Source organism: Chenopodium album, chromosome 3, assembly GCF_948465745.1.
Source record: "Chenopodium album chromosome 3, dcCheAlbu1.1, whole genome shotgun sequence".
In the NCBI taxonomy this organism is placed as follows: domain Eukaryota; kingdom Viridiplantae; phylum Streptophyta; class Magnoliopsida; order Caryophyllales; family Amaranthaceae; genus Chenopodium; species Chenopodium album.
In genome coordinates, this window is record NC_137836.1 from 69,629,732 (window position 1) to 69,654,827 (window position 25,096).

Genomic DNA, 25,096 nt, shown 5'->3' on the forward strand with positions numbered 1-25,096 from the left:
GCGTCCAACAGATTTTTAACTTCGGCAGCTGCCGCCTGACTTCTTTCCTCACCGTGATTTCTTTTCTTTTGCCGGATGGGCTTCTTTTTAGGGTCCACGGCGAGTTTGTGAACAACAAGATCCGGGCTGACACCTGGCATCTCTTCCACTTCAAAGGCAAAAATGTCTTTGAATTCTTTCAGCAGAAGGTGCAAGTCTGCCCCCAACTTAGCAAAAGCAACCGTCCCAACCTTCACAGTACGCTCCGGACGGCTGTCGTCCAGAGGTATATCAATATGTTCACCAGCCGGTTGGGGACGGAGCTCATCTGACCGTTCACCGGTCAGTGATTGCTATTTTTTCTCTTTCTTCACCTCCACCAACAGAGGTGCCTTTCTTTTCTTCTCGGCTGCTGGTGGGGCTGGTACTGGGTCGGCATCCTTGACATTGTCAAGGTCTATTGGTTCCTGGCCGTCTGGGGCCACAGTATCTTTGACGGTTGAGAGATAGCACTCCCGGGCCGTCTTCTGATCCCCATTTAAGGAACCAACAGAGCTGTCATCCCTCTCATACTTGATGAGCATGAGGGAGGGGATGATTACAACCTTGGCTTCGTTGAGGGTTGGCCGGCCCAAAATAATGTTATAGGCGGTCAGTTCCTCAACGACCAAGAACTTGACGACCAAGTGTCGCCCTTTTCCTTTCTCACCCGCCCAGATTGGTAAATGAACCCTTCCGACTGGGTAAACCATTCCACCCCCAAAACCAACTAAGGGGTGGGTAACCGGATGCATGCTGCTGTCATTGTATTTCAGCTTTTGCAGGCACCAGAGGCTGATGATGTCTGATGAGCTGCCGGTGTCAATAAGGATCCGTCCAACCAGCTGGTTGGCAACCTTACATTCAATGACGACCGGATCATCATGCGGACGGTGAACGCTGCCCCTATCCTTCTCAGTGATCAAGACGTTTGGGAAGGAGGAGCTTGTAGACGCCTTCTCATCATCATCTTTGTCCATCTTTCGAAGATGGCTCTTGGTGCCCCGGATGGTAGGGCCACCGCATGAGAACCCGCCTGCTATTGTGTAGACCGGCTCCTTGTCAGTGTCCGAACTACTAGCAGGCTGGGGTGTCTTTGACGACTGCCCCGGGTTCTTCTTATTAGCCCCTTTGGACTTATAAATGTAGGACTTTAACATCCCCTTGTCAGCCAGACGGTCCAACGCCCGTTGAAGGCTGAAGCAGTCATTGGTGTCATGGCCAACTTCCTCATGGTATTGGCAGAATTTGTTTTTGTTCCTTGATTGAACGGAACTTTTCATTGGATTCGGCTTCTCTAGGGACAACCGGTCCTTAATTTCCATGAGGATGGAGTTGCAGTCCTTGTTAAACTCGTACTTAGGGACGTATGGTTTAAATTCTTTCTTCTTCTTCTGGGACGGCTGGTCAGAGTCACTAACCACCCAGACTTCTTTTCTTTTCTTGCTCTCTTCTTTCTTTTTGGCCAGCTGAGCAGGCCGGCTGTCTTTCTTCTTGTCAGACTTCCTGGAGTTCGATTGGTTACTAGGCGAGCAGAGGTCGGTTGCTTGAATGTAGCTTTCCGCCTCCCTCAGGGCCGCCTGTAAAGTGAAAGCCCCTTTTCTGACTAGATCGAACTTAAAGGTCGACCCGTCTCTTAGACCCTTAAAAAAGTCTGTAAAAGCTACCTCATTAGACAGTCCTTGAATCTGAATTCTGATCAGATTGAACCGCCTGACATAGGAGCGCAACCCTTCTCTCTCTCCCTGCTTAATGGTGCTCAAGTCAAGACTTGTTTTCTTAGCAGGGATGTTCATTGAGAAGTTGGAAGCAAACAGGAAGGCAAGCTTCCTGAAACTATCAATGGACTCGGCTGGCAAGTTGTCAAACCATTGTTGGGCAATGCCCTTCAATGTAGCCGGGAAGCATCGACACCAAGTGGCATCATCCAACCCTTGTAAGTACATGAGGTTGGTGTATGCCATGAGGTGATCTTCCGGGTTGGTGGTACCATCATAGGTACCTACCAACACATTTTTAACCTTGGCCGGCTGTGGAGCCTCGGTTATCTCCCGGGTGAATGCAGAAGGTTGTTCACCCAGGCGGAGCAGACGAAGCTGTCAGTCCAGTGGCTGGACATTGTTATATGCCGCCTGACCTCCGAAGAAGGCCGGCTGCATGAAGTCAGGGGGATACTGACCGTAGACCTGAGTAGGTACATACGGTACAGTTCCAATCATCAGAGGGCCAAAATGAACGGTATTGCCGCCTGTCTGGCTCTCATGCAGGGAAAGTGCATTCCCTGCAGAGGTGTTGTTGAAGCTTTCAGGAAAGTTCGACGTGGAAGCCGACTCAGACAACTGTTGATTTCTCTTCCGATTGATGATTTCCCGGGCATCAAGAGTTGATTTTTAACTTCCCACCGGCTATTGAGTCCGGCGGGTATTGCTGGTATTCCTCTTAGGAAGAAGAATTTTGGACCAATCAATGGTCCCGGCTGCCTTCTCCTTTAGATGAGGAGTTGGCTGCCGATCTTTAACTGACTTCCCCTTTTCCAGAGGAGTCTTTTTAGCCGACTGACCCCTACTTGGGCCAGCCCGGCTCTGAGTGGTCAGTTCTTTAATTTCACCCTTGAAACTTGTCATGAATCTCATGAGTTCGTTTCGGGTGACAGGTGCTGATCCAGCTGCCGTATGGGTTTCCCCTTCCGGCTGCCCAGGGGGTCGATTTGTACCCGCCTGGGAGGCACCCCGCTCCAGAGTGTCTCTGGGCCGGATGCGCTTGGTTATGAGAGAGTCATCATCGGCTGTATAGGTTTCGACCTGAGGGTCTTCATCCTCCTGGTCTGTAAAAACTTCTGGGTCATCGCCCAGACGGTTAGGGGGTGGTACAGACTCTTGAACCATCTTCGAGGTACTCTCCCCACAGACGACACCAAATGTATTGGGTGATTTTGTCCCTCGAGAGAGTTACGCCACGAAGTCTGATCCGGCTGAGTTGTACCTGCAAAACAACGGAGACTCCGGGTGGTAGGAGCTCCGCCTCCGACGATCAAGTTAGTAACTTGAAAGGGAATAAAGAGTACGGAAATTTAGGTGGGGATCTGCTTGGATTCCAAGCTCAAGTGTTTCTCTGATGTGAGAGAATGTAGGTGTAATAAATGATTGAATGTGTCCTCAAAATGGAGAAATATCTCCCTATTTATAGGGTCATTGGAGAATGTGCCCCCATCTAGGTCACTTGACCTAGATTTTAGTGGGTTGCGCCGTTTTACGGCGCTTCTTGGGATTTGGGCCCTTGAAGGCCGCCATTTCATTGACGTATCTAAGGGTGCCACGTGTCAAGAGGATATTAAGCCACATGGGTCATCCTGAACTCGACACGTGGCCTCCTCTCATTGGTCCACGTGTCTAGGGTATTTTTACCCTAAACAAGAAGTTTTTTTTTAATAGCAAAAATAATTCATTAATTAAAAGTCATACGACATCTACAATATAAAAGTGCATCAATGTTCAAATAACAAAAATAAGAAGTTAATACCGAAACACATCAGAGAGGGGTTGAGCACCAAAACGTTGTTACGGAGGAACGGAGTTTAGCGATTTTACAAGGTACCAATTCCCTTTCCTATCCTCTAACTACCGTCTTAATGAAACCTGATCGTCTTTCTGGTCAAATTGACCAAAATTCTTTGACCCCTATTGACTTCATTGTGAGTACGGCTAGTAGAGTGCCACATAAGGAGTCTCGAGACTCAAAATTTGAGCTGCAAGATATGCATTCCAACTGGAAGTTTGCTCTCCCTTACCCAATTTCTCATTACTCCCTTCTCCCTATTTTCTCTGTTCAGCTATCCCCTGTTATTAATTCCTCAACCACCTGGAGTAAATTCTTCTCAGTGTTGTAGAGATATTCGTTTATTCTCTGTTAAATAATGGTAACCCCTCGATGTTTTTGTTTGAAAGCCCCACCAACAGATTTCCTCCCCCCTTCCTCTTTAAACCCCAACCACCAATTGTCTTTTTCCATCCCTTCTTGTTTACTACAAATATGGAAAATAAGGAAGAATACAAAGTTAACCTAAACCCCACAAACAGAAACTACACTATCAACCCCTTCTTGGACTACTTTCTCCCCAAAAGTATTTTAATTGATCCCATTATTAGGACTATTGAGTTTTTTTTTCTCTAGGGAGATGATGAATGAAGAGGAACTAAAATCCTACCGTAACTACCAAGCTTCTCATTCCTGCGTATCCCTTCAAACATTCATGGCACAATCTCCACCAAAACCATCTTTAGACATTCTTGAAACTTCTCAAAAAAACCCAGCTCATGAGTGGCCAAAGATAAAAGGCGTGGCAGTAGTCGTTTCCCCTTCTCTCTCAGCTGACTGGAAAGATGAAAATCCTACTTTAGAGAGTGTTGTGAACTCTTCCACCTCTGTGGAGTCTTTTAACACAGCTCCCTCATCGATCTCTTCTGAGTCAATGCTTCCTGTGTTGAACCTAACTAATCTGGAAATTGAGTCTAGTAAAGAGTCCTCTAACTTCAAGCAGCATTTTTACACTCATGAGGAAAAGAAAATGTTGTCCAAAAGGAGGAAGGGAAGGAGGTTTACTAATAAGGGGCCACAAGGGGTGGAGTCCGTGTGTAGAAGAGGGTCTAAAGAAGGTTTTTAACACTAATGGGCAGCAGGTGAAGAGAACAGCAGGTGGTGAAGAGCTAGGGGAAAGTTCAGGGAAGAGAGTTAAATTGGAGTTAGTGCAGCAAGTGTGCGACAAGTTCAGGTTTGGAGTAAGTAAAGATGATGACTTGTGGGAGAAGTTTATGGAAGTAGATGAGGGAAAATCTACAACTAGGATCCAAGTGCTTCGAATTGCAGCAAAAGAAGACCTAATGGATTCTGATGGAGAAGTGTCGAGCAAGGAGAATCCCGATCTCAAAGTTGAAGGCGCGGATGGCCAACAACCTTTTGGGTGGAAAATGAACGTGTTAAGCTGGAATTGTAGGGGAGTGGGTAACCTAAACTCCCCAATTTTCCCAGTAATTAGGTCCTTTTCGGCTAGGTTTAATTTAGATGTAATTTTCTTAAGTGAAACTAAATGTAATTATGACTGCTTAAACAATATTTTCAGTAAAATGGGATTTGTAGGTAGTACGGGGTACAATGGCGATGCCAGCAAGGCAGGTTTGTTCCTATGCTGGTCGGCTAGGGTGTGTATGCAGGTGGTAGAAGTGCACCCTTTTGTAATCTTGTGCTCTGTTAATCTAGTAGGAGACGTTAACTACTATATTGCCTGTGTGTATGGTAGTCCTTATGCGTGCAATCGTTTGGATGTGTGGAATAAGCTACATGAGCTCATGAACAAATTTAAAGGGATGGAGGTTTGTTCTAGTTGGTGATTTCAATCAATTGGATTCTTGACAGGGTAAAGTCGTATCCCCTAATCAAAAATAATTCCTAAGTCCTCTAACTAAAGCAGATAGGGAAGTAGGGTCGATCTCCACAGGGAAACAAGTCTTTCTATTCCTAATTAACTAAAATAATCTAGATTATGAAGTAATCAATATTTATATTTGAATAAGAAACTAAACTACTAAGATTGAGAATAGGGAGAAAACAATATATAAAAGGATCTAGGGCATAGGTTCACCAATAAACAATACTCTAGGGGAAAACATAATAATCAATCATTGGCATTGCATAAATAACATGATTAATAGGCTCTCGCAATTTATTAATCAACATAGATCTAACAGGCTCTCGCAATTTACTAGATCTAAGTTCTTATTGAAAATAGCCTTTAATATCAAATTAACATCTGCTCGATTCATCAATTCAATATTGCTATACTTTTACAAGCCATAATTGTAAAGCGTTAAAAAAATTCAATAAGAAATTATCATGCAATATAAAAAACCAATAATAGTTAATCATCAACGCATCAATTAACCAGATCGTAAAGGGCTTTCGCTACGTATTAGAATCACAGAATTAATCTACCGGTATTAAATCTCATCTCTCGAATCTCGACTTAACCATTTATAAATTAATCTGCCTATTGAAACTAGACCTAAACATCAATTCTCATCTGTCGAATCTCGAATCAATATTGTCAAACTCATGCATAAAAGATCAGGCCTAATCTAGTCACAGAGCATTAAATCAATCAATAGGAAATTAATCTAGCATTGATAATTAACAACAATAAATTACCCCTTCATATTATTCATGGATCCCCATGAACCCTAGAAATATAACTACTCACACATGGTAAAAACTAAACTAATCAAAGTAATAAAGCAAGACATGATTAAAGGAATGAAATAAACAACTAAGATTAATAGAAGAGAAATCGTTACCAAAATAAATCTGGAATTAAGAGTAGATTAAGAACAAAGGTTTAAGGGAAAGAAAATCTAAGAGAACAATTAAGAGAGTAAAGAAAGAGTAAGAGAGAGAGAGAGAGAGAGAGAGAGAGAGAGAGAGAGAAGAGAGCTAAAATCGTATTACGGAGGAGTATATATACTCCGTACAAATCCTAAATTAAAACAAACTAAAACGACGCTAACCGTCTCCTAATAAATACACGCGCCCGATCGGGCGAGGCACCGCCCAATCGGGCGCGCCTTTTTTCACTCTCTAATACCAATCTCGCGCCCGGCCGGGCGCGTCACTGGGCGCCAACCTTAGCTTCTCCCGCCCGGCCTTGCGCGCCTCCGGGCGCCAGCCTCTTTGGCCGGGCGGCTCACTTGGGAAACTATTTGGACTACGATTGGGCCCCAAGTCTTCGGGCCAATCTGGGTTTCCTCTTCCGGTCTTGAATACTCGGTCCAAATGCCTCGGTATCACTCATACCGAGCCCTTAATCACCGGTTCGATGGCTCTAACCGGCCCTGGGCTATAAAATCTGGTCGTGCTTATCCAATGCTCGTAATTGCTTCCAAAATATCTCGGGAAAATACTCCAAAAGCATAAATCCCTGCAAAAGTCAACCAAATCTACGAAAACACTAGAAAACACCAATTAGTAATAAAAGTGGCTCTAAAGAGCCAAAAACACTACTAATTATGACCAAGGGACGGGGGTAAAATACTATATAAAATAGACACATCAAACTCCCCCAAGCCAAACCTTTGCTTGTCCCTAAGCAAAGATCTCATCAATGAATCAATAAATATGCTTCACCCCAAAAGTAAAAATCAAGCACAAACGATCCAGGGTAAATTAAATAGACATGTTTCAAAATCAACCAATCAAATCCTTCTAATTACCAATCTTCCTTAACAATTGTCAAACAGAGCAAACCACAAGAGCATATAGAATTACAGACTAGTGCTCACGCACTCAACTCTCATTTTTGTGGCGAAAATAAAAGATGTACTCGATCGCTCTCCATCCAACCCCGTTATGTGAACAATGCCCTCCCAACTCACACTCTCGTGTGTATAAAAAAATGAATGCTCAACCTACTAGTCGACTCGAAATATGTCAAATCATAACTTGCATTGATAAACAACACTTTCACATTCATACAATTCTATGCACAAAGGTCGGAAGGTCTTTAAATCTTGTAATGTAAGGCTAGGGTAAAGGGTAGGAATCATTTGGGAACAAGTGAGAGAAAAGCTATGCTTAAGGGAGCCAAATCCTATCAAAACCCATGATCAAAATAAATAATGATCAACATCTCCTACATAACCAACTCTAACATCAACCAAATATACTCCAATCATAATAAACAATCCCAACTCCTACAATTCACTCATAAAATATAATAATGAAGTGGAGTGAATAAACAAACTTTATTTCCAAACTTGGATTTTCCATTGAAGCTCTATTATTTTTTCTTTCGATCAACCTCCAACTAGAACATTTGAACATTGAACAATTTTTTTCTTTTGAAGTCCACTTATTTTTTTACATTTTTTTTTCTTGAACTTCTCTCCTTTTTTTTCATAACATCATGCTTTATTTTTTCAAGAAAATATAACTCTCAAACTCATCAAAAATAAACATGATAAAAAACAAAACTACTTCTCAAAAACCCACCCAAGCTGTGCAAATAATAAGCACACTACAAACTCCCTTACCTCACTCAGTAATAGCTCCCCCAAACCAAGCTTGGGACTAGTAACCAATGGGGCAAAATAGGCTTGTAATGTGGCTAATAAAACAACAAAAGGTCAAGGCAACAACATTGGGTAGCAAGAAGGGAACAAATGTATCTACAATATCTGGAGGCTACCTAAAAGAACAAATGCCTTCGTCCTCCTCAATGTGCATAATAATGAATCATATAAATATTACTAATAGTTACAAACCAATACTCAAATTCATTGACATACCAGGAACAATGGAACTATCACACATTCCTAACCAAATCAACTAGTCAAGCACTATATTCACAAGTAGTTGGACAAAATTGACGCATGTTAAGGTTCCAAGGCAATCAAACATCAAATTATGATTAACTAATCCACAATGCCTATCATCAAATACCAAGAATCAAAACAATTTTCTCAAGTAAGGGGCATAGGGAAGCATAATTTACAACTCATTGGAACGTATTTTTGGATTTTTTTATTTTTCAATTTTTTTTTTATTTTTTTCATATATAAGAAAGCAATAAAACTAACCTAGAAAGCAATAAATCTAACCTAAGAAAACACACCAAAAATAAAAGAAAAAAGGAAAAGAAAAATACCAAATCCAAAATCTCCCCCAAGCCAGAATCAGACAATGTCCTCATTGGCTCGGGAACTAGCCCAACATAGCTAGTCCTGATCATCCTCATCCATTGAGCCGAAACCCGCACCTCCACTGCCACCTGCACCACCTGCACCAGAAGAGCTACCACCAAAATAATCAGCATGAAAACTCCCCCCCCCCCCCGCCGGTCCCCCGAAAGGAATGTCCTGGCCGTACCCGTAGAAGGAAGAACAGTCAGTGTAAATACCATGGGCAGTGGGATCCCTATCGTATCCCTGGGGTGGAGGCTGAAACCAGTCAGGGTGGATAGCGTCGTCGGGAATGTTGCCCCGACGAGCATAGTCATCGTACATAGGGTAGAGAGCTCTACCCTAGTTCCTCTCTAGGTACCCTAACCTCTGGTATATGGAACCCACCATCCTCCTAAGGTCAGTATGGGAATGCTCTATACGTCGTAAGGCCTGACCTATACTCTGAAGATCCCAAACTGGGTAAGAGTCAACATGAGGGACGGAGTGAGACATACGAGGTGGAGAGAATGCCACCTCGGGCTGAGGCTGGGGTGGTGGAACTGGTGGTGGTGGTGCCTGCCCCCTAGCGTTGGCAACTAAAACATCATAAGTGTAAGATGGTTTCCCTGGGGGAAAGGCGGTCAAGTCAGGACTAGGTAGGGGGAAAATGGGCAAAGGTTGCTCGCTCCCAGTCCTAATACACCAAAAGGGTGTCTGCTCGCTATCCGGTCGAACCCACCCCAACTCCTCAAAATACCTAGCAGTCATATAGGTATCTGGTCCACAGTTGGTCAGTTGGTGGGGTCCATCTACTACAAAACCGACCTTTTTCACTGCTATTCGAGTGATAAGGCCTCCTAAACGGTAGGGGTCTTTGATGTGCTGCTGGCCGTGGCATGCCTACTTAAATGGTGGACAATAAACCTACCTATGTTCAATTTTCCGAACCCATACACATAGTGTCCTATGACAACTAGTTCGTTAGATTGGGCATTATGGGGCTCGTTCCTACCTAAAAAACACAAACCCGCAAATCTTTGCCAGATTTTTGGGACAGGGTGGTGAATAGGTTTGGTACTAGCATGTTGAGGGTCGGGAGTAGGCAAACCAGTCAAAGAATTATATGTGTCACCCATTTTATAGTCCGCATGCCATTGGTGAGATAGTTCAGAATTTAATTCAAATAATTTACAAAATTCTACAAAAGTTAAACTAATATTTCTATTGTTCAACCTAAAAAATAAATTTGGCCCATTTCTACTACTAACAACATGTAAAGAAGACAGGAATTCACAAGTAAGTTCTCGGAATGTAGGATAGTGCATATCAACAAATTTTCTCATGCCAATGTCATTTAAAAATCGTTTTACAAAATCAAACAAACCAAATGATTCTAGAGTAGGGCGGTGTAACCACTGAGAAGGAATTACCTCACGACCGATTAAGTGTTCTAGCCGCTCCTTTTGCTCTCGGCTAGCGATACGAATCGTCGGCCAGTACGGAAGTTGCAAATCCGGGTCGTATTCCTCCCTCGAACTGGAGCTCCTACCGAAAATGGACCTAGCCCTCTTTGAAGCCAAGGTAGAAAATGGGTTTGAAAATGAATTTGAATAAAATCTTAAAATTTTTATATGGAAATGTAGAGGATGAAGAGAGGATTACAAATATGTAAAAAGTTTTGAATTTGGATGAGAAATGAAGGAGGAATCTTAGAGAGAAGGTAGAGGCCGGAAACTTGGGTTTTAGAGAGAGAAAGTGATGGAGGAAAGAAGAAATGAAGGAAGAAGGAAGAAAAAAAAGAAGAAGAAGAGGCGGACAGACGCGCGCCCGGTCGGGCGATCTGGAGTTTTTTTGTTGGGAGGTTCTCGCGCCCGGTCAGGCGGTGGGTCGCCCGGTCGGGCGATCTGGAGTTTTTTGTTTGGAGGTTCTCGCGCCCGGTCGGGCGCCAGTCGCCCGGTTGGGCGATCTAATGGCCCGATTTTCATCAACTCTCGCGCCCGGTCGGGCGCCCTTCGCCAGGTCAGGCGATCTAACGTCCAATTTTTCGCCCCTTCTCGCGCCCGATCGTCGAGGCTTGCCCGATCGGGCGGACAATTATGTTCGTATACGACACTTCTCGCGCCCGGTCGGGCGAAAATACGCAATTTTGGAGACTTTCTCTAGCGCCTGATCGGGCGAGCTTCGCCCGGTCGGGCGCAAGGCTAAATGTCGAATATTTATTTTCTTCTTTTCTCTAAAATTTGGCTAACTCTTTTCCTTCAAACCTGTACGAACACTCATAAAACTTGTTAAATTCCCTCATCTCTCCTCTCATAAGAAAAAAGGAAAGAAAAACTAGTCTAAAAAGCATTAAAAATACGGGTTGCCTCCCGCAAAGCGCTAGTTTATCAAGGTCCCGCACGACCCTCTTACCACAGTATAATAACTAGGACCCTTGGCCTAACACTTGATCGGGTGGTTTCTCACCCGGTCTAGCGGTGTTTAGGCTACGACGCGGCTTCCTGACATACCCTGTGGGACGACAATTCACCTTATCGGGTGGATCATCCTTGACTTGGGTAAAGGGTTCTTCGATGCTACGCACCAAAGATCCTTCTTTGATCGAGGAATGCTTCAAATTGTCATTGCATTCAACACTTGCAACTCGATCTGGCGGAACACTTACCGTAGGCTCAAACCGCACAACTTGCTTGATCGGTTCCACCTTTTCATCCTCGAAACCAAGGCCAACAGTGTAAAGTGCTCTTTCTATTGCATCGACTTCCTTCTGCCATTTGTCTATCTCATCTGAAAGGGATGCAACACAAGATACCGCCTCCAAGGGATCTTTTTCAAGAGCTTGGGGCTTGTTAGAACAATTCTCGACCACATTAACACTGAAACATTTCTCCTCAGTCATGGAGATTTTAAGGGCATTATTCAGATTAAAAACAACTTTATCATCCCCTACTGATAGTGTTAACTTGCCACTTCTCACATCTATGACTACTCCTGCAGTGTTAAGGAATGGTCTACCCAAAATAATTGGGGTTTGCACATCCTCAGCCATATCAAGAACAACAAAATCAACAGGTATATAAAATTTACCTACTCTAACGGGGACATCCTCTAAAACACCTAAGGGGTATTTGAAAGAACGGTCGGCCATTTGTAGAGTTATATTGGTAGCTTTTAATTTACCCATATCTTAGAACATACAGATAATTGCATGACGCTAATGCTAGCACCCAAATCACACAATGCATTATCAATCATTAGATTGCCTATATGACAAGGGATAGAAAAACTACCCGGATATTTTAATTTAGGTGGAGACTTATTTTGAAGTACGACACTACACTCTGCAGTGAAAGCTACTGTCTCTACCTCACTAGTAAGCCTTTTCCTCGTCAATATTTCTTTCATAAATTTTGCATACGAAGGAATTTGTGTGATTAATTCGGTGAAGGGAATTGTTACCTTCAAATCTTTTACCATCTCCAGGAACTTACCAAACTGCTTATCCAAGTTTGTCTTCAATTGACGATTGGGGAATGGAAGTTTGATAATTGGCTTTGGAGCATTATTGCTCTTATCTAGAGTATCCACCTTCTCTGGAGTCGTACCCTGCAATGTAGAATTAGATATGTTAGTATAATCGTTTAGCCCTACAGGGCTATCAACTACATTGTTTGGTTTAACGGAATCAAGATTAGCATTATTTAATAAAATAGGTTCATCAACTCTGGGAATAGGGGGCCCTTAATAGTTTAAACCACTCCTTAGAGTAATTGCAAATGCTTGATCCGTAGGCCTGGTCGGCTGTGCCGGCAGAGCTCCCTGTTGGCGGGCTTGTAGAGTAGCGGAAAGTTGCGCAATTTGATTATCTACAATTTTATTATGTTCTAGAATTTGATCAATTGTCTCATCTCTACTCTCCATGTGCTTTTGCATATTAACCAACATTGCTCTAATTTCCACCAGAGAAGGGTCAGAATATGAGGAGGGTTGTTGTGGTTGGTTCTTCTGGCTAGCATTGGGATGATAATATTTTTGCTGTTGTTGCTGTGGCGCCTGTGGTTCTTGTGGTGGTGGATTTTGAACATTAGTGCTCCGGTAGGAAAGGTACGGATGATTCCGATACCCAGGATTGTAGGTGTTGGAGTATGGGTTATTCTGCCTATAAGCTTGAAAGGCATTAACTTGCACCACGGAACTCCTGCAATCTTGCTCCCAATGACCTATAATACCACAATTTTCACAGAAAGCCTCATTAGAATTATTATTAATCACAGAAACATTAGCTACATTGGCAGTGCTCAGATTATCTAATTTTTGGCAAATAGAGGTCAGTTGAGCTTGTAAAAAGGATACAGATTCAACACTATGTTTCCCCTTGTTAGAAAATCCTCTAGGATTCCCATATTGGGAATTGTGTATCGCCATGTCTTCAATAACCTGACCTGCATCTTCAACATCAAGATTCATAAATCTCCCACTAGCTGCAGAGTCTAAAATTATTCGAGAAGAATTTCCAAGGCCATTATAAAAGGCTTGGATTAACTACCATTGTGCTAAATTATGGTGGGGGCAGTCTCTTTGTAGATCCTTGAACCTCTCCCAAGCCTCATATAAAGATTCATCGGCTTCTTGGGCAAAGTTCTGAATCGCACTCCGTAGTACAGCTGTTCTCTCTGTAGGATAATACTTGTTATAGAAATTCAAAACAAGAGTTTCCCAGTCAGTTATACCAAGTGCAGTTCTATTTAAGCCATTAAACCACAATTTAGCTTTTCCAGTTAAAGAGAAGGGAAAGAGAATCTGCCTGATTTGGTCTTGAGTGACCCCGGCTTGCCTGATTATATTACAATATTGACAATAGTCGGCAATGTGAAGATTTGGGTCTTCACCCTTGGCTCCATTGAATTGCTTCCTCTCTATCATCGTTATAAATTGAGGTTTAATTTCGAATTGAACCCCATCAAGAGCCGGAGTAGGGGTGAGATGTGGAAAATATGTAAGCTTTGGTTGTGAGTAATCACTAAGCTTCTTTGGAACCGCCATCTCTGATTCTGCGTCTGATGATGCCTTTGAATCGCTAGAACCAGTTGGAGGATCGCGGTGATTATTATTATTATCACCAGAATCCGCCAGGATTTGCTTGTAGAAGTTTTTCTGTCTATGGACGGAACGTTCGATCTCAGGATCGAATGGGATGTAACCAGATCTGGAACACCTGGGCATAAAAAAAAACTAGAAGCAAATATGAGATTTGCCTCAGAGAACTAACGCTCTCTGAGACAAAAAAAAAGAAGATAACCTAGACTACAAAAATAATCAGAAATAAAAAAATAAAACCGTTTTCCCGTCAACGGCGCCAAATTTTGACAGGGTAAAGTCGTATCCCCTAATAAAAAATAATTCCTAAGTCCTCTAACTAAAGCAGATAGGGAAGTAGGGTCGATCTCCACAGGGAAACAAGTCTTTCTATTCCTAATTAACTAAAATAATCTTGATTATGAAGTAACCAATATTTATATTTGAATAAGAAACTAAACTACTAAGATTGAGAATAGGGAGAAAACAATATATAAAAGGATCTAGGGCATAGGTTCACCAATAAATAATACTCTAGGGTGAAACATAATAATCAATCATTGACATTGCATAAATAACATGATTAACAGGCTCTCGCAATTTATTAATCAACATAGATCTAACAGGCTCTCGCAATTTACTAGATCTAAGTTCTTATTGAAAATAGCCTTTAATATCAAATTAACATCTGCTCGATTCATCAATTTAATATTGCTATACTTTTACAAGCCATAATTGTAAAGCGTTAAAACAATTCAATAAGAAATTATCATGCAATATCAAAAACCAATAATAGTCAATCATCAATGCATCAATTAACCAGATCGTAAAGGGCTTTCGCTACGTATTAGAATCACATAATTAATCTACCAGTATTAAATCTCATCTCTCGAATCTCGACTTAACTATTTATAAATTAATCTGCCTATTGAAACTAGACCTAAAAATCAATTCTCATCTGTCAAATCTCGAATCAATATTGTCAAACTCGTGCATAAAAGATCAGGCCTAATCTAGTCACAGAGCATTAAATCAATCAATAGGAAATTAATCTAGCATTGATAATTAACAACAATAAATTACCCCTTCATATTATTCATGGATCCCCATGAACCCTAGAAATATAACTACTCACACATGGTAAAAACTAAACTAATCAAAGCAATAAAGCAAGACATGATTAAAGGAATGAAATAAACAACTAAGATTAATAGAAGAGAAATCGTTACCAAAATAAATCTGGAATCAAGAGTAGATTAAGAACAAAGGTTTAAGGGAAAGAAAATCTAAGAGAACAATTAAAAGAGTAAAGAAAGAGTAAGAGAGAGATAGAGAGAAGAGAGCTAAAATCGTATTATGGAGGAGTATTTATACTCCGTACAAATCCTAAATTAAAAAAACTAAAACGACGTTAATCGTTTCCTAATAAATACACGCGCCCGATCGGGCGAGGCACCGCCCGATCGGGCGCGCCTTGTTACTCTCTAATACCAATCTCGCGCCCGGCCGGGCGCGTCACCGGGCGCCAACCTTAGCTTCTCCCGCCCGGCCGGGCGCGCCTCTGGGCGCAAGCCTCTTTGGCCGGGCGGCTCACTTGGGCCACTATTTGGACTGCGATTGGGCCCCAAGTCTTCGGGCCAATCTGGGTTTCCTCTTCCGGTCTTGAATACTCGGTCCAAATGCCCCGGTATCACCTATACCGAGCCCTTAATCACCGGTTCGATGGCTCTAACCGGCTCTGGGCTATAAAATCTAGTCGTGCTTCTCCAATGCTCGTGATTGCTTACAAAATATCTCTGGAAAATACTCCAAAAGCATAAATCCCTGCAAAAGTCAACCAAATCTACGAAAACACTAGAAAACACCAATTAGTAATAAAAGTGGCTCTAAAGAGCCAAAAATACTACTAATTATGACCAAGGGACGGGGGTAAAATACTATATAAAATAGACACATCAATTCTCTAGAACAAAAGTTGGGTGGGAGAGAATATATTCTGGTTGAACAATTTTGTAAACTGGACAATGGATAAAAAGTTGTCTAGTATACCCTTCGAAGGAATAAAATATACATGGTGCAACAATAGAACAGAGGATCCTATCTATGAACAATTGGATCGTACGTATGCCAATGATGAATGGAGGTTTAGCTTCCCAGATGCTTTTCTTTGGAATAATCTTCCTATAATGTTCTCTAATCTTGGGCCTATAATTCTTCAACTCGAAAGAAGAAGAGATAAAAAAATGCACACCCTATAAAATGGAGGCTTGGAGCCTAAAACTGGATGAAGTACATGACTTAATCAGCTCTGCTTGGACACAGAAAGTACAAGGATCACCCATGTATAGTGTCCAGAAAAAAATTTCAAGATGTTTAAGGGAAGTGAAACACTGGTGTCTTTGTTATAAAAATAGCCATGAAAATGGGAATTGGCAGAAAATCCAGGATGAATTCGAAAAAGCTCAAAAATCTGACAAGCTCGTTGACCTGCATTCGGGTTTGGAAATAGACAAAAGGAAACAGCTGGAGGAGGAAGCTACCAGGAAATGGCTATTTTGGAAGCAAAGAGCGAAATCTAAATAGGACATGTATGGAGACCAGTCTACGGCTTTCTTTTTCAAGAGTGTGAAACAAAGAGCGGCTATGACGGAGATTCGATCCCTAAAAAATAACTAGAATGAATGGATCACAGATAAGGAAAGCATAAAGAATCAATTCTTCTCACACTTTGCACTCATGTATGCAGGACCTACGTTATCCCAAGATGAGTTACAAGTTAGAGAGGTCTTGATCAAGCTTTGGTTGCAGGATCTCCCAATATTAAATTCAGAGCAAATCTTGTGGCTTGACAAGCCGTTTGTAGAAGATGAGATCAAAGCTGCAGCGTTTGCACCAAACCCCCTGAAATCTCCGGGCCCGGACGGTTCTCCACCTCTTTTTTTTCAGGAAAATTGGAGTGCTATAAAAAATGAGGTAATTAAGGGAGTCCAACACTTCTTTCGAACCAGGTAACTTGCTGAAGGAGACAAACAAAACTTTTATTACTCTCATACCAAAGGTGAACCAGCCTTCGAAGGTGGATAAGTTTCGACCCATAAGCTTGTGTAATTCCCTTTACAAGATCATCTCCAAGTGTATGGTAAACAGGCTCAAGGCAGTCTTGCCTGACTTAATTGGAGATTTTCAAAACGCTTTTGTACCAGGAAGGCTTATGAGTGATATCTGCTATGTTGCTCAAGAAATTCTCAGTCAAGTGAAATCAAGAAAGAAAGGTGGAATCTTTGAAGCTATTCTCAAGATTGATCTAAGCAAAGCTTATGATCGAGTAGCTTGGGATCTGGTGGAAAATATCCTAGCTCATATGTGTTTTCCCCTCTCGTGGAGGAAATGGATCAAGCAGTGTATTTCTTCTGTTTCTTATGCAGTGTTGGTAAATGGAGAACCAACAAACTTTTTCTCTCCAAATGGTGGCCTAAGACAAGGGGACCTTTTGTCACCATATCTGTTCATCCTAGTCATGGAACTCTTGTCAAGGAGACTGGTAAAGCTCCAAGCTAATGGAGAGTTAAAGGGTATAAAAGTAGGAAGAAATGCTCCTGCAGTAAGCCACGTGTTCTTTGCTGACGATGCACTTCTTTGCTTCAAGGCCACTCCAGATTCATGCAAGCTCATTAAAAGAACCTTGAATGAATTTTGCATTATCTCAGGAGAGGTGGTGAATGAGAAGAAATCCTCTATCCTGTTCAGCCCAAATACACCTTCCAGATTTGTGAGAATCATGAGAAAACCAATAGGAGTGAAGAGCTGCAATGAACTTGGGAAGTATTTAGGATGCCAAATGGATGTCAATGGAAGAACTAGCTCAAAATTTAGAGGGATTGTTGATAAAATAAAAGAAAAAATTACTTTCTGGAAATTCTCAAAATTGAACCTAGCAGGGAAACTGGTACTCATAAATGGGATTCTGCTAGCTCTGGTTCAACATGTGCTAGCCTTATATTGGTGTCCAAGGTCAATTTTGAAACAAGCAAACTCATTGATCTCTAGATTCTGGTGGAGCTCGAATCTAGAAGGAAGATATCTATGTTGGAGGAGGATGAAAGTGCTACAAATTCATAAGAATGAAGGAGGTATTGGTCTGAAAAGTTTGGAGCATATAAATACAAGCCTCCTTATGAAGCAAAGCCGGAGAATGTGCAAGAATCCGAATATTATGTCAAGTAGATTGTTTACAGCAAAATATGGAAGGGATCCTGTTAGTTTGGGGATGAGAACTTCAAATTTAAATAAAGGATCGTGGGCAGCCAATAGCATGGTCAGAGCAGTTGACTCATTCAAATTTGGCATTGGAAAGAGGATAGAAAATGGGAGAAACACTTCTATTGAGCAAGATATTTGGGTAAGGAAGGACAGAATCAAATTAAACGAGGGATTAAATCTCCCCCGGAGAAGGTCTATGACCTTGTCACTTCAGAAAGAAAGTGGAATGCAAATCTTATCTGGAAAGCATTTGATGATAATACAGCTAGAGAAATACTAGCTATTCACTTGCCTTTGTAGTATAAGGAAGATGAGTTTCGATGGACTCCAGAAAAAAAGGAGAGTTCACCTTCAAGTCTGGATATTGGCTGCAAATATCAAACCAAAACGAATCTGCATGGAAGCCAAGGTATAAGGACTTTTGGAAGAAATGGTGGAAGACTCCAGTTTCTCCCAAGATGAAGATATTCTTTTAGAAATTGGCTCAATTATTCCAACAAGAGAGAATCTCGAGAAAAGGGGAATGCATACTGAGGCTCTTTGTGTGTTTTGCAAACAGGAACCTAAAAGTGTGGAGCACTTGTTCATGACTTGTGAGGTTTCAAGAAGGGTTTGGCTAGCCTCCCTCCTTGGAATAATCAACTCATTTGCCACTAACCATTTGTCTTGCAGGGAATGGGCATCAAATTTTATTAGTTATTGTATGAATCTTATGCAGGATAATCCTTCACCATTTCTTCATTTTGTAGCTATTTTATGGGAAGTTTGGCTACACCGAAATGAGATTATTTTCAAAGGCGTGAGTGTCAATCCTTCAAAAATAATTGAGTTGGCACAATTACACGCTCACAACTGGGGGTGGATACAATCAAGATTGAAAGCGCAGCAAGATGCTGAATCTCAACCCGTGAAGAGTGGAAATCTCCCAGTGGTTTGGAAAACAGGAAAAGCTTCTACTAGGCCAAGAATAAGCATTCTGGTTGATGCAGCTTGGAAGGGTAGCCGTGGAAATGGAGGAAAGTCATGGAAAGCAGCAATAGCTTGGATTGCAGAGGAGGATCACTTAGGACACAATCACGGATCTGCTAGAGTTTTTGCAGCTTCTCCACTCCAAGCTGAGGGTTTTGCTGTACTTGAAGCTATACATCGAGCCCCTGAGTATTACGCCAATGTAATCATCAAATCAGATTCTTTACAGTTGGTGAATGCCCTCAGAAAGCCAGAGTCTGCTGATGAAGACATCAAGCTCTTAGTCCAGGACATCAGGAAAGAAGCTACAAAGAGAGACTATCTATTATGCGTCAAAGTAGACAGAAGGAATGTGCAATTAGCACATGACTTGGCAGTTAGAACCAGATTATCTGGGTAGTGGGAACCCCGCTTTCTCTGTCTGTCTAAAAAAGAAAAAAGAAGAAGAAGAAGTTAATACCAAAAAATGTAAGTCATCAACACTTGAAAAGTGCGTCAATGTTCATTTTACAAAAACTAGTAAGTTGGTGGTTTTTGTTTGCTAAAATTCAAAGACCCAACTTCAATGGGAGACAACACTTGATATTGATAATTAGATAGAAATGAATGTTGTAGATGTTGGCCAATTAATCAAGAAAATGATAGAAAATCGAAAAAAAAATAAAAAAGAATATAGGGGTGAGATTTAGAATTAGGGTCTGTTCATATTTACTGAAATGAGCTGAACCTGCACTGAATTGATTGGAGCTGAACTGAACTGAACTGATTGGAGCTGACTGAATTGAACGGAGCTGAACTGAATAAAGCTGAAATAAATATTTTATGAGAGAAGGAAATTAGGAGTTAAACTGAATTGAATTGAACTAATTGGAGCTGAACTGAACTGAGCTGATTGGAGCTGAACTGAACGGAGCTGAACTGAATATCGCTAAAATGAATATTTTATGAGAAAAGGAAATTAGGAGTTGAACTGAACTGATTAAAGCTTAACTGAATTGAAAAGGATTACCTAACGTCCCAAATGTGTTTGTTAGCAAGATCCTCTTTTTTTTTTTTTTTTTTTTTTTTTTTTTTTTTTTTTTTTTTTTTTTTTAGTAATTGAGTAAATTATGTTAGTACATACATTTAATTAGTTTTTGGTATAATTAGCAAGGTATATTTAGCATCTTACTCAAATAAGCATGCATTAAAAAATTGTGCAAATATTGTGAAAGTTCCCAAAAAAAACGGGTGGGGTATAACTGATGATACCCTTTTATTTAATTTTTAATAGGACAATAAGAATAAATACAAGATTTAGGTAACCCTTAATTAGGTTTTTACTCCCCCTCAAAAAAAAAAAAAAAAAAAAAAATTAGGTTTTTACTCCGTACCTAATTTATTTTTCTTGATAAAAGAAAATTTTTGAGTGAATTACAAGTAATTACTATATTAAATGATTCCCAATTACCTATGCCAGGCATAGGCTTATCAACTAATCATTCAATATACAAGGATACATGTGTATCATTCTCTAGATCTTTATCACACTCCAAAGGAAATAAGTTTTGAATAATTATTACACACAAATAAATATTATGAAAGAAGGGCAGTTCTCATGGCATTTCATGCTTTTCATGTCACCATCCATTGGAAGGGATTTTAGTGCTTAACCTTAGGCTTCTTGACGATCATTACAGAGCAATGAGCGTGATGAGCACAGTAGTCACTTACGCTACCAAGAACAGCCCTGAAACAAAATCAAAGCCATTATCAGTTAATCTTCATGATCGATTTAACCGACAGGAGCTGCCTTTTCATTGAACTTACTTTGAAAATTTAGTTGGTTAACAACTTTGATATAAAGGTGCCATTACTATGGCAGTGCAATTGTAGGATAGTTTTCCAGGCATATATGGTGTTACATTTTATACATTTACATTGGCAAATTTGGCATATTTTGGCCTAACAAATTCATTTAGGTAAGCACCTACCTTTTAATTGCTCCATAGCCATGACTACCGACAACTAATATGGAAGCATGGTGCTTCTCAACAGCTTCACAGAGCACATTCCTAGCATCACCCTCCACAACTTCTACGGTAACATCATCCACCTGTAATAAAGAAAATTGACATTGAATCAAGAGTGTAAACTGTAAATTTAACTAGTAGTGAAGACTAAGATCACAACTGCTGAACTGCAAAGGAACTAAACAAAGGAATCATTGTATAGGAAGTTAAGGAGGAAACTGAATAGTTTCCTAATTTAAGTTGGGCCTTTGAGCTGTTGTCTACTACTAAGTTAGGCCAGGCCTAACTTAAATTAGAAAACTATTCCTTAGCTTCCTATACATTGTTCGCCGAAAATGTTTTTCCATCAAACTAAACAAAGCCTGAGTAAAATTTGTGTTCTATAATTATATGATACTTGATACACAAGGACAGGTAGATACAGATCGTTAGGAAATATATACAGCGAAGAATTATGAAAGCATTGGTCATAAAAGCCAAGCTAATGCAACGCTAAAAATTTTCCCTTCCAGTCTTCTAGATGCCTTACAATCTTCTTGATTTAAAAATAGGTAGGTTACATACATGATTTCTGAGTTGAAATCCTCTTCTTTAAGGAAGTGATACTAGGATATAGGGCTATCACTCTATCAGTTATATGTTTTGGCCTTGGGTGAGTGGTGCCTAAAATCAATACCTTTCTCGTGTTTCAATATGTATCATAACTTGACAGTAAATATCAGAAACTATATAAGTTTTCAGGACAGAAAATGTAATGCAGGGTGAGAAAATGAAGAATCAAAATCCCAAACTGTAATTATCAATAGCCCCTCGATATTAATAACTTAAATAATAAATAGATTACTATACCAATTTAGAGTGGCACAGCTCTTTAGCCTTCTCTATGACCCTGGCAGCTATTTTCTTCAGATCAGTGTCCACATATGGCAGAATTTCAGAGCCTCCTGCAATTAGTAAAATCAGAAAACCAATTCTTATTCTGAAAATAGAAGACAGATATACATACACTAGGCAGTGAGCACATACACAATTTGCAAATTAAAGCAAAGATAAAAATCAAGCATATTTACAATCCTTTTCTAGAACTTTGAATCTATATGCATGTTGCATTCTCCATTTCTTCTCGAACAGCAGCCATGACAAGTTAAAGTACCAACTAGGCATAAAAACAGGAGGTATAATTTCTTTTTTTCCTGACACAAGCTCATACAAGACAGTATATTGTAATTCTGTAAGACTGTTCTGATGAGCTCATGAACTTAAAGAAAATAACTATGAAATATTCAACATTATGATATAGTTGTTTAAGTAAGATCAGAAATACCAACTAATAAGCTGGGCCTAATATATACAGTACATTTTGAACTTGCAGTTTACCAAGAGATTTTATTTATTTATTTTGGCTCTGTCTACAGGCCCAAAAATTTGATAAGAACGCGAGATGTTCATATTAAGATGTCCAAATCCTTGGCATATTAATTTATAACTTTTTAGATTTACTTGACACTAGTTTGCATCCATATACCTAAATTTACCTCCAAATTTTCATTCCAACCTAGCATCATAGTTTTGCGGGGACCAATTCAACAAGTGTAATGAACCTAAGGTTCCACAGATTAAACAAGAAGAGCTTTTTATCTTGGAAAGACATACCTTGAATCCTCAATAATTCAACTGCTACTGAAACACAGCCTTTTTCTTATTTTATATACCAAAATCTTTCTTTAACCTACCATGAGACTTGATACTTGAGATAATTCTCAAAAATCTATATGCAGAAATCTATAATATGGTTTTTCATGTAGCATCTTTTGATACTTAGTTATTGAATTAAGCTGCAAAGATAGCAAATAATTCCTCAACGGTGGGTCTTGTAAACAATAAGATATTACCTTAAATTATGATTGTACAAAAATCAACCCTTTACGAAATTAGCTTTTATGTGATTTGAGTGACTAAGGGTATGTTCTCATAGACTGAACTCAGCTGAACTGAGCTGAGCTGAGCTGAATTGAACTGAATGAATATTTTATAAAAGAAGGAAATCAGGAGCTGAACTGAACTGAAAATAAACGTATGAGAACAACCCCTAAGTTTGTTGAATACGGAGTACAATAAAATGTTTTATACGGAGTACACGTTTTTGCCTACAGAAATTGAGCATTCAAAGTTCTTGCCTTCCATGCAAAATCTGAGATCGGTAAAAAAAATACCATATGACAGTAAAATCTATACTTGTATAGTATGTAGCTTCTTATAACACTCACATAGACATTGACACAAACAGGGCAATTTTGCATCCTTCACATTTTCACAATGGATCATTTCAAACCCTTACTACAATTTTTTTTCTTATGGCATCACGAAATCATTAGTCCTTAAAACTCAAGCATCAGCTCAACATTAATCTACAATTTATTTATTTTTTTGTTATGAAAAGCTAAGCACAAGGACACAAAAGCTTAGATCTTACCCTCAAGAACAAATGTTCAGTTAAATATTCATTTAATTACACATACAAGTTCTTATAATCACCATACCTTCATGTTCTTTTTAGTAAAACTTGCAACTAATACACATCCTAGGCAGTAGCTTTTACTCATACTCTATGTAACCTCAATTATCCTTCAAATTTTGACATCAAATACAGAAATGGCAATTCAAAATCCTTCCAAATTTCACATGAATCATGCATAATCCTTCCAAATTTCACACGAATCATGCAATATCCTTCCAAAATTCACATGAATCATGGTGATAGTATCCAAAAACCTTCTCCCAACTCAAGCATCAATCTTATAATAGCCAAAATCATTTAAAAAGCTAATCACAAACCCCACAACCCAATTTAATTTTTTTTTTCCTCTTAGGCCAATGCACTAATGATAGTCAATCCAACACGACAACACGACACGAACCCGACACAAAATGAATGGTGAACAACACAAAATAACAAAAACCCACAAACCACAACAATCACAAAAGGCTGTAAATAAAAAAAAACCCAAAAACAAAATCAACAAAACAAATTAAAAATTATCAAATGAAAGAACTTAAATATGAATTTCATACCAGGACCAGCAAATCCAATAGCAGTAACAGGGGTAGGTTTAGAATGAATAAGATGAAGCTTAAAAGGGTAATTAGGAGCAAAAGGGGTAAAGAAATGATCAATTGCCCATTCCAATGCATAAAAACTCTGCTCACTATCATCAATTCCCACCAACATAATCGGTTTTTCAGACATAGTAGCCATTGTTAAAACCTCAAATTTTCTCTCCTAATTTCAGGTTTGATTGTAAGAAAACTATCAAAAAACAAGAATATTTAAAGAAGAATTTGAGAGAGACTGAAGAAAAAGAGGTGATTATGCTTTTTTATCTTAGCTTTATACAAGTTGTAATAGTAGTGGTATTGTGAAATATCTGGTGTTGCAGAGTTGCAGTTCCGTAGGAGGATCGAATACTGTCACAGGGTCTGATTTGATATGAATGAATTATTAAAGGCGTATAATATATGCTTTGCTTATCTTTCTTTTTTTATTTATCACTGTTATGCGCCATGATTGTAAATTTACATCGTCTAATCTAGTACAGTACCCATCTTGCCAATCATGGATTTTGGACCCCTATTTTTACTTTGTTGTACCTTTGACGTCTCCTAAGTTGTGTCCAAATAGGGTTGTTCATGGGCCCAGACTTAGGGTCTGTTCTAATATACAGAAATCAGTTGAATTGAACTGAATTGAAATGAGCTGAACTGAACTGAATATTTTATAAGAGAAGGAAATTGGGAGCTTAACTGAACTGAACAAAACTGAACTGAACTGAAAATAAACGTATAAATACAGGCCCTTAAACCAGATCGAAGATTAGAAGTAGAGGCTCGTGATCAAGACCAGTTATGCTAGGAGGGCTAGAACTATACGCTAACCATACTGATAAAACTAGTCTCTCCAAATGGCCAAACCTGAATCATACCAATTTCAATTGTTTATTTCCTTCTACTTTTCAAGATTTTTGAGATTTATATGGATAAAAATAACTCATATTATAA

At 39.8% G+C, this 25,096-nt stretch overlaps 2 protein-coding genes and 1 non-coding gene across 3 annotated transcripts; 2 read left to right on the forward strand and 1 right to left on the reverse strand.

Moving 5' to 3' along the window:
- Window positions 1-13,278: 13,278 nt before the first annotated feature.
- LOC145625900 (small nucleolar RNA R71) lies at window positions 13,279-13,385 on the forward strand. The gene has a single exon (XR_014110795.1). It is a non-coding gene; the product is annotated as a small nucleolar RNA R71 (small nucleolar RNA).
- A 5,104-nt stretch (window positions 13,386-18,489) lies between these two features.
- LOC145625272 (uncharacterized) lies at window positions 18,490-19,428 on the forward strand. The gene is made up of 2 exons (XM_081678333.1): window positions 18,490-18,657; window positions 18,778-19,428. Exons 1-2 carry the CDS (start codon window positions 18,490-18,492, stop codon window positions 19,426-19,428), a joined length of 819 nt encoding a protein of 272 aa, XP_081534459.1.
- Window positions 19,429-20,429: 1,001 nt separating this feature from the next.
- Window positions 20,430-24,547, reverse strand: LOC145624089 (universal stress protein PHOS34-like). The gene is made up of 4 exons (XM_081677048.1): window positions 24,113-24,547; window positions 21,890-21,984; window positions 21,002-21,123; window positions 20,430-20,757 (listed from the first exon to the last, which is right to left on the reverse strand). Exons 1-4 carry the CDS (start codon window positions 24,294-24,296, stop codon window positions 20,670-20,672), a joined length of 489 nt encoding a protein of 162 aa, XP_081533174.1. The 5' UTR covers window positions 24,297-24,547; the 3' UTR covers window positions 20,430-20,669.
- Between the last annotated feature and the right edge of the window lie 549 nt (window positions 24,548-25,096).